Here is a 9462-nt window from a genome sequence, read left to right as displayed (position 1 = left end):
CACCGCCAGTAAAATGAATTTATTACCCTGGGTTATCCTTTTTGGCAGGGTCTGGGCAAGAGGGAGAAGTGGGAGCAGCGTCCGTGGGGCTGGGCTGTTCCTGCTCCAGCCTTAAATCCCTCCACAGCATCCCCGTCCTTTGATCTGGGGCTCTGGGACCTGTGATGCTTCACACCAGCGTCTGGGAGAGGTTTGCAGAGGCATTTTGGAGGCAGGCTGCCTGCTGCTGAGGCTTTTTTGGGGACAAGGACACGTTTGCCACCACGACCAGGCTGAGCTCACCAGTCTCAGCCGAGCAGAAGGTGGCAGATGCCCCGGCAGCACCCTGTGCACTGCCCACCCTGCGCTGGCTGGCTGTGGACGTGCTCAGCCCCCCGGCTGGTGCTGGCTGGGGACCTGCAGCTGCGGCACCGCGTGCACGCCGGGCAGCTGGAGCGGTGGTGACAGCACAGCCCTGCAGGACATGGGCCAGCCCGGCCACCTGCGTCCCTCATCAGCGAGCTCCCTGGGGACAGCAGCAGGCCACTTGCCCTGGCAGGGGTGCCAGGCTGCTCAGAGGGGTGGCAGGGGGACGATGGGGCTGGGAATGCCTCTGTGTCCTGTCCCCAGGCACAGGGAAGCAGTGTGGGGCTGGCTCTGCCGTGGCACTGCACAGTGGCAGGGTGGTTTGGGGACAGACCCACGTGTCCTGGGGTGTCCCAGGGGTTGGAGAGCAAGGGGCGGGGGGAGCAAGGAGGAAAGGGACCCCCACATGGATTTCACATTTTTTTTCAGAGACTGGACCTGGCTCATGATCTGCTCCCCTGTTTGGATCCTGCGGAGTGCTCAGAGTGTGGGTTTTGGGTGCTGGCAGCGGGTGCTGCACCCCAAGGACCCCCAGGACCCGTTCTCTGCCCCAGCTCCCTGCAGCTCCAGCTGCAGTTACCAGCATCTCCCCAGGAGAGTGCAGCATCACCTGCCTGCAGCATCCTGGCTACAGGTGCCCAAACCACCCACCAGCTCCTCCTTCCTCCTTCCACCATCCTCTTCCTCCGGGCAATGGGTGCCTGGATTTTCTCCATGGGGTTGACTGGACGGCACCGCCGTGGTCTGGACCCAGCGGCAGCTCCTGGGGAATTGCAGCCATGGGGAGGAAACCCACTGGGGCAGGCGAGCCCCCTTTGCTGGCAGCCTGCTTCCTGCAGACCAAGTGCCACCAGCAGCTTTCACTGGGTGCTCCAGGGACGCGGCTAGCCCTGGAAGAGCCTCCAGCCTTTGGCACCATTCTTAAAACACCTCCCAGGGTGCCCGTTGTGTCTCTGTGGGGTTATTCCAGGCTTCCCAGAGCCGCTGCAAGCAGCCTGTTCCCAGCACCCAGCCTTCGCTGCTGCTCTTCCTGCTCACAGCCTCCACCGGGCAGCAGTGGGGTCCCCAAAAAAACTCCTGCACAGAAGGCAGGTGGGCACCGCTTGCCGTCTGTGCCTGCAGCACGTTCCTCGTACAATCAGCACCCAGAGGGTGGTTGGACACAGCTGTTTAATGGACACCTCCCAGTACAGCGTGCAGGCTGCGGCGCCCCGTGCCTGCCACCTCGCTCCCCGCGCCCCACCGCGGTCCCAGCACCCAAAATATCCCCATGGCGCTGCCGCATATCTCCCGGCCTCGAGCACGGCCGACGAACGGGGAGCGCGGTGCCGTGGCGCGGGCAGGGAGAGGAGGTGGCGAGGCCGTGGAGGCGGCACGTGGCCGTGGGTCGGAGGTCCCGGCCTCCATGCTCGGGGCACGGAGGGGGCGAGGCTCGCAGGGCTCCTCGGCGCCTTCCCCTCGTGGCCTCCAGCCTCGCCCCTGCCCTGCGAGCCTCCCCCGTGGAGGACACGGAGGACACGCACGGGGCAGGGCGGGGGCGGCCTCCCCCCAATGGAGCCTCCCCAGGGACCCCCGGGCCTCCAGGGCACCGAGGACCTGCCCTGCCTCCCCCCAGCCAATCGCAGCCCACCACCCGCCCCTCCCAGCCAATCCGACGCGGAGGCAGGTGGAGAAGCGGAGCGTCGTCTCCCCCCCGCCAGCCAATCAGCAGCTGGCTCCCCCCCTAGGGCAGGCAGCGGGGAGCCGCGCGGGATTGGCGGGCGGGGCGAAGCGGGCGGGGTCTCCCTCAGCCAATGGGGGGGGGGTTCGCGGGGCGGGTTGCCATGGCAACGGGGCTCTTTCTTCCCTTCCCCTCTCTGCCATGGGGGAAGGCGTCGCCGGCCAAGATGGCGCCGGGGCAGGCGGGGTGGGCAGGGCGCTAGGCGGGTGGCTGCAGGTGGACGGCGGCGCTGTTGGGGCGGGCGGCCAGGATGTAGGCGACGTTGTCCCGCAGGAAGCCGGGCCAGTCGACGCGCCTGTGGGGCAGAGACCGTCACCCCCAAATATCTCCCCAAATATCCCCCAAATATACCCCAAATAGCACCGGGGGTGCTCACCCCACATCACCCGCCCGCCACCTTCCCCATCCCTCACCGGGCGTCCTCCTGCTCGGCGGCCAGCAGCGTCTTCTCCTGGCTCTTGGCGCTGCCGCTGCTGGCGGGGCTGCTCTCCGACATGGGTCCCACGTGGCTGATGCTGCAGGGAGGGAGGCAGGGCGCTGGTTATCCCCGCTGCCCCTTCCTCCGGCGAGTTTACCCCCACCGCGGGTGTCCCCGTACCTGACGTTGCAGGACGGCGTCTCCTTCTGGTGCTTGCGGAACCAGGTGTGCCGCGCCTTGTGGCACTCGCCCTCGCCGATGAAGCCGTCGCCGTCCTGGTCCAGCGCCAGGAAGGCTGCACGTGCCCGCTCGCGCTCCTTGGCCGTCAGCAGCCGCAGCAGGGAGTTCTAGATGATGGGAGGGGGAAGAATTGAACAGGGAACACCCTTGACCAGGTTTGGGGACCCCCTTCACCAACTGGGGAAGATTTGAGCAAAGCCGTGGTTGGTTATATCAGGGATATATCAGGGATATAACCAACTGCAGTGGGTAACCCAGCGGTGGGTTATAACCCACTATGAGGGATATAACCAACTGCAGTGGGTAACCCAGCCCCGGCACCGTGGCCATACCTGCGGGCGGAGTTTCTGCAGCAGCTGGATGGACTCGTGGGAGAGGAAGTCCGGCCACTCGACGTGCCCCTTCTTGTCGGGGTCCAGGGCGGAGAATTGCAGGGTGGCCGCTTCCTCCTGCGCCTCCCCCATGGGCTGCTCAAACTGCTGCTTGTGCACCAGGTGCTTGTAGTGCAGGAAGTCGTCCAGCGTCAGGCAGGTGTCTGCGGGGGCAGGTTTGGGGCATCCCTTCCGCCAGCCTTCCCCCTGGGAGTGCCATGCATCCCTCCCACCCCCCCTGCTTCCTCGACCGCTACGGGGGACCCGAGGCTGGTGCCCTTAGCAGAGCTTTTTACCTTCTGCTGGTCAGGGCAGCGGTGAGACCCTCACCCAAGGGGTGAGGGAGGGCTCTGCCCATCCCTGCACGGGGAGGGTGCGCACCTGGAATGATCTTGCACTGCCGCAAAGTCTCCATCAGGCTGTACATCTCCTCCTCCGTCAGCAGGAGATTGAGGTTGTCCTAGAGGGGGAAGATGGGGGGTGGGCGTTAGCATATGGCCACTGTGGGGAGGTGGGGAGGGGCTGGTGTCATAGCATCACAGAGTGTTTTGGCTTGGAAGGGACCTTAAAGACCATCTAACTCCAACCCCCTGCCGTGGGCAGGGACACCTCCCACCAGCCCAGGCTGCCCAAAGCCTCATCCAACCTGATCTGGAGCACTGCCAGGGATGGGGCAGCCACAGCTCCACTGGGCAGCCTGTGCCAGGGCCTCACCACCCTCAAAATAAAGAATTTCTTCCAAATATCTTATCTAAATCTCTTACTATCTCATCTATGGGCACTCACGCAGTAGTAGCAGCTCCAGCCGGTCTCGGTGTGCGCGGTCTCCGTCACCTCCACGGCGCTGTCGTTCTGCAGGTAGCCCATGCGGCGCAGGCAGCCGTCGTGGTACACCCGGCTGCAGACGCGGCAGGGGAAGAGGCTCTCGGCCGTCCACACCTCGCAGATCTCGCACATCTCGTCGTTGAGGATCTGCGGAGCGGTGGGCAGCAGCGGTTCAGCACCCTGCTCGGAGAGCAAGCGTGGGTGCTCCCCGACAGGGGGGCAACACATCGCGGGTGGGGATGGGTGTAGGGGTGCAAAGTTTTGTGGGGCAGGTTTGTGGGGTGGTGGCACCGTCAGAAGGTGGGGTCACGGCTGGCTTGCTGGCCATTTGGGGTTAGAGGAGGGGACGAGTCCATAGGAAGGTGGATGGATATGGCTGTAGGGCCATAAGGATGGATGGACTGTGTCCATGCATGGTCCATTCACTGCTGGCTGGACTATAGGGCTGGGGGTGGGTGGAAGTTTTGACCTGTGCTTTGGCTGGCTGTAGGCATGGACAGAGAAGCTGTAAGGTTGTAGGTTGGCTGTGATGCGGGCTTGTGATGCAGGTGGTTGTTTGGGTAGGGCTGAAGCTGTGGGTGGGCTGTAGGATCACAGGTGTGCGTGGTTAAGCTCTGGGGTTGTAGATAACTGGGCTGTGAGGGTTGTAGGTGTGGATGGCCAGGCTGCTCCATACACGCAGAGCACTGCTCCTGCCTCCAGCCTCTGCTGCCCAACACCTTGCTCCGAGGAGGCTGCCACTGCCTGGTGAGCACCGTGGATGCCCACAGACCCCCTTCACGTCTCCAACCCCAACCTCATCCTTCCCACGCCGGCCCCACGCTCAGCTGCTCGCCTGCTCCCGCTGCTCCAGGCTGATGTCCGGGGGCTCGTCATCGTGCAGCTCCCGCTGCGGCCGGATGAAGGCGGGCGGCGTGAACCTGTTGGCTCGATCAAACTCCTCCGGCTCCACGCCCCGGCCGTCCCGCAGCCTCTCCCACGCCGCCTTGCTGGCGCTGCCCTCCTCCGGCTGCGAGGGCCCCGCGGGCGCTTCCTCCTCTCCCTCTTGCACCGTCTGCTCCAGCGTCCCGCGGCGCGTGCCCCCAGCCTCCGCCCGCCGCCGCGCCGCCGGCTGCTCCCGCAGCCCGTCCTTGAAGGCCGACACGGCCAAGCTGACCTTCTGCACCTTCTCCACCGTCTGCCGCCTCGACATCAACACCCCCATGGCTCTGCGAGGGGTGGGGAAGGCGCTGAGGTCTGTCGGTGCAATGCAGCACGCAGCTGCTGCACCATCGAGCCAAGCTGCTGGCCCCAAAAATGTGTCCCGATGGCTGCGTGACCGCCACACAGTGCTGCAGTGGTGGCCGTGGGGAGATGGACCCAAACCCATGTGAAGACCTGGCCTTGGAGGGTCTGAGTGCTGGGGGCATGCTGCCTCACCCATCCCATCCCTGCAGGCTCCAGCTTACCCAGAATTGCTTCCAGGCCCTTCCCACACCAGACCAGTGGATCCCGGAGGGCATGGCAGAGCTGGTGCTGGTTCTCCCACCTTCCCTAAATTTCTCTTCACCTGGCACTTGGTGACAGCGATGAGGGGGGGGGACATCAGCACAGCCATCTCCCAGCCCCTCCAGCCTCCGTGGCGTGCCAGGAGGCAGGGAGGTCCCCGGGGGGAGCGGGATTAATTAGCACCACACGTGCACACGGGGATTTCGTAGCTGCAGGAGGCCCCAGTGCTGCAGCAGGGAGCCTCGGTGCGGTAATTACAGCTGCCCTACATCGGAGCAGGGTTGTGCGGGCCAACAGCAGCTCTGGGTCGTGTTTGTGCCAGAGCAGCCACGCAGCAGAAGCCCAGCCCCACGCTCACACCCAGCCAGCCCCGTGCATGCACACATGCATGCACTCAGGTGTGCAAACCCAAACACCACCGCGCACACGCGCACGCAGGCGGCTTCCCGGCCCCCACCCCGGGACCATCTGCGCTCATGCCCACGCGCGGCGCCGGGTGTGCAACACGTGGGCCCCGTCCTGAGTGCGGGGGCACACGCGTGTGCAGGGGTATTTGCACCCTGGGTCCTCGCACCCAGCTTGGTTCTGGCACCCGGTGCAGCAAAGGTGGGAGCGGGGGTGAGCTGGAGGCACGTGTCCAAGCTATCACAGCAGCATCACTGCGGCTGTGTCGGCAGGAGGGGAGACACCTGGGTGTTTCTGCCTCCTCGCAGCACGGCCACCCCCTGCCCGGGAGGCTCAGGAGCCCAATGGGCTTGGGTAGGTTCAGCATTTTTCTGGGCAGCACTGCAGATCTGCCTGTGAGCTGCTGAGACGAGGGGCGCAGCAGGTGGAGCCCCCCCAAGCATCAGGAGCTGCCTTCGCAGGTCTTGTGAAGAGCCAAAAGAGAGGAGAGCCCCAGCTCGCTGTGCACCAGTCTCCCCAGTAGCTGCACTGGTGCTCCTGATCCCCAGCGTGGCAGTAGACCTGGAGGGTCCCAGCCCACCTCCCTGCCTCCAGCCCCTGCTGACAGCCCCCTCCCAAGGCCACCTTGCATGTCCCCTGTCACCAGCACTGAGTCCAGAGGCTGTCACACTCCTGTCATGGCTCGTGTCTGTTCTCAGCCCTGCTGGCCTCCCTGCATGGACCCCTTGCAACCTGCCTTCACACCCAGCCAGGTTTTTTGCCCCTCTCCTTCACCCTGGCACAGGATGCCTGCACATCTAGGGGCTGAACGGCTTCACCCCTATCTCCATCACCCAGCCAGACCCAGGCCCAAAGCTCTCCAGACACCTCAGTGCTGTGTTGTTCTCCCCAGACCCCCCCCCCCAGGATGTGCTGGGGGGGGGACATCACCCCCACACAGCGCCTCTCCCCACCCTGGGGCTCCACACTCTAGCTTTGGGTCCAGCCAAGAGGCTCTGGGTGTCCCCTCCTCTCCTGGTGGCCTCTGGATGCAGGGGGACCCCTGCCCATAGCAGCCCAGACCCCTGCATCCCACCATGGCCACATCCTGCCCCCAAAATCCTGTGTCCCCACATATCCCCGAGGTAATCCAGCTCCATTTGCTGTTAGCAGCTGCCCTGCAAGGTGCCCAGTGGTCTGGGATCTGGTGTCACCGCCCTGCTCACCTTGGCACAAACACGGGGCCTGTTTTTAGGTTGCCCCCATCAACGAGATAAATCCGGGATGGAGCTGGCTGCAAACTCCCAGCTGCACCAAGCCCTGCCGGGGGCTATCACAGCGGTCGTGGGCACCTTCCCCTCTTCCCTTCCCTTGCCCTGCTCATCTGCATCCTGCCTCATTCCCCTGGGCTGCCCCACTTCCCTGCACTCTTCTGAAGAGAAACGCTTCTTGCTGCTTCATCCCTGGAGCAAAGCACAGCCAGGAAGCACTTCATCCTCCCAGCACCGATGGCTCATCCTTCCCAGCCCCACGGGGCTCTCTGCGTGGGGAAACCGAGGCACGGCCGGGATGGGGCTGCTGGCCAGCACGGAGGCACTGCTGGGGGTGCCAGCATCAGCTGCACGCAGGGGTGAGGGTGGCAGTGGGTGGGTGCTGCACGGCGCGGCGTGGGCGTTGTGGTGGCTGGGAGCACGGGAGGGATGATTTTGGGGGTGGACGTGTTACGGCATGGCTGGGAGCGTGGGGCGGGTGTTACGGCCTGGCGGGGGGGGGTTGGAGGTGGCTGTGGGTGCTGGGGAGGCTGCTGCAGGGGCTGTGGGTGCAGGTTTTGGGTGGGGGGTGGGATGCTGCAGCATCTCTCTGGGCAAGGCGAGGGCCAGCGGGTGCTTGGTGTGGTGAAGCCACGAGCAGGGTCCTTGGCACATCTTGTAGTGTCCTCAAGGGGATGCAGGAGGGGTGTGAAGGAGCAGGACCCCCCCTCCCAGCTCCTGGCTGTTGAGGAAAGATGCCCCTGGACCCCCCTGCCCCATCCTGGCTCCCACGGGCCAGGCCAGCTCCCTGCCCTCACGAGGCTCTTCGTGGTTTTACCCCCAGCACTGTGCCCGCGAGAGTCCTGGGGCCGCTGCCCTGTGGGGGGCAGAATTAGGGACGGGGTGCCAATGGCGTGCTGACACCCTGGGGACCCCAGGAGCCACGGCAGCTTGGTCTGAAGGGCACGGAGCAGAGCAGGGAGGAGTCAACGCAGCTCTGGCACAGCCCTGCCCAATGCTGCCTGCCAGGGCACCCTGCAGCCCACCCCCTGAGCTGACTGGGGCAGCCCGGGGGTCCCCAAAGGGTTCCAGCAGCACCCCCTTGTCCCCTCTCCTTGTCGGATGGCACACGCCGGGACCAGGGCACTGCTGGAGCTGCTGCTGGGAGGTGACCCCATTGCAGCAGGACAGAGGGGTCGGTGGCATCCGATGCTGGTGGCACCCTCCCCACCCTCTGCAGGGGTGCAGGAGCCTGGTGGGGAGGTCTGGGCGAGGTGGGCAAAGCCCCAGCTGTGCTGTGCCCCCCTCCTGGGGACACCCAGCCGGCGGCTGCTCTCCCTGCGGGATCCGGCTGCCCGTCCTGCCGCACCACGGCTGATTTTATAGGTGTGTCGCACGTTTCCATCTCCCAGAGGGGGATGAAAATGCCGTGACAGCAGAGTCCCTTCCCCTGCAGCAGACACAGCTCCCGCCCAGCTCCCCACTTCTCCTCGTCTCCCTCCCCAGCACCCACATCAGGACCCCCGACGCCTGCGCAGGACCCTCCGCCATCCACACCCCCGCTCCATCCCAGACACCCCATCCCAGCACCCCATCACCCTCCCCGGCACCAGGACCCCAGGGTGACCCACCCACGGGTGTTGGGATGTGCAGCCAGTAAAAAAAAAATAATAAAATAAAATAAAAAAGAAGCCAAAAAGCCACTTACCAGGGTCAGGGTCCTGCTTGGGAGCGCGAGCCCTAGAGAGCTTCCCAGGCGATGCCCATGGCAGCTGCTCCCGGCCACCACCTCCTCGGGTCCCACGGGTGCTCACCGCATCCCGCGCCCCACGCTCAGATCCCCGCTGGGGGACACAGCGGCGAGGCTGGGACGCGGGGAGCCAGAAGAGCCGGGCGCTCGCTGCTGGAGGATGCAGGAGACGGCGAGATGCTGGGAGCGGATGCCTGTGTCTAGCGCACACACACACACACACGCGCACGCACGCTCGCTCACACACACACACGCGGAGGAAGCAGGGAGCTTGTGACTGGGGCTGAGCAGATGCAGCCTGGTTTGCTGTCCCTGTACCAATTGCTGCCTGAGCCGTGTTAAACAGCTCTCTGAGAGATGAGGCTTTCTTTTTTTTTTTTTTTTTTTTTTTTAACCGGGCTGACGTTGGCTGGGAGATACCAATAAAAGCTTTCCCTGCATCTCCTCTGGCCCCGAGGCCGAGCTCCTTTTCTTAGAGACAACCTCAAGGACTACTGAGATGGGGTTGCAATGGGTGTGGAGGATCAGAGGGCTCCCCTGTGTGCAGACGGGGTCTTCCCCACACGGAGCCCCAGCCACGATCTGCCTGAGACCACTTTAACCCATTGCCTGCTGCTCACCCTGTGGAGCGGGGATGTGCTGGCTCCATCCAGCCCCGTGTGCCCGGTGCA

The 9462-nt window shown here is 64.7% G+C and overlaps 1 protein-coding gene across 1 annotated transcript; it reads right to left on the bottom strand.

Annotated features, from left to right (window-relative positions):
* Nucleotides 1–1498: 1498 nt before the first annotated feature.
* On the bottom strand, nucleotides 1499–9129 carry PHF24 (PHD finger protein 24). Its single transcript, XM_084504684.1, has 8 exons — nucleotides 8750–9129; nucleotides 4755–5127; nucleotides 3881–4066; nucleotides 3476–3554; nucleotides 3056–3258; nucleotides 2664–2830; nucleotides 2479–2580; nucleotides 1499–2360 (listed from the first exon to the last, which is right to left on the bottom strand). The coding sequence occupies exons 2-8, from the start codon at nucleotides 5121–5123 to the stop codon at nucleotides 2264–2266; spliced, it is 1203 nt and encodes a 400-aa protein (XP_084360810.1). The 5' UTR covers nucleotides 5124–5127; nucleotides 8750–9129; the 3' UTR covers nucleotides 1499–2263.
* Between the last annotated feature and the right edge of the window lie 333 nt (nucleotides 9130–9462).

The sequence above is a fragment of the Aythya ferina genome, assembly GCF_964211825.1.
Source record: "Aythya ferina genome assembly, chromosome: Z".
Lineage (NCBI taxonomy): Eukaryota > Metazoa > Chordata > Aves > Anseriformes > Anatidae > Aythya > Aythya ferina.
The sequence above is the reverse complement of the archived record's forward strand: the minus strand, read 5'-3'. Positions and strand labels throughout refer to the sequence as shown.

Coding starts and splice junctions, on each gene's coding strand:
- PHF24 (XM_084504684.1), bottom strand. CDS start 5,123: ATGGGGGTGTTGATGTCGAGGCGGCAGACGGTGGAGAAGGTGCAGAAG. Junction 2,581..2,663: donor ACGCCGTCCTGCAACGTCAG/GTACGGGGACAC, acceptor CCCTCCCTGCAG/CATCAGCCACGTGGGACCCA. Junction 2,361..2,478: donor GCCGAGCAGGAGGACGCCCG/GTGAGGGATGGG, acceptor TCTGCCCCACAG/GCGCGTCGACTGGCCCGGCT.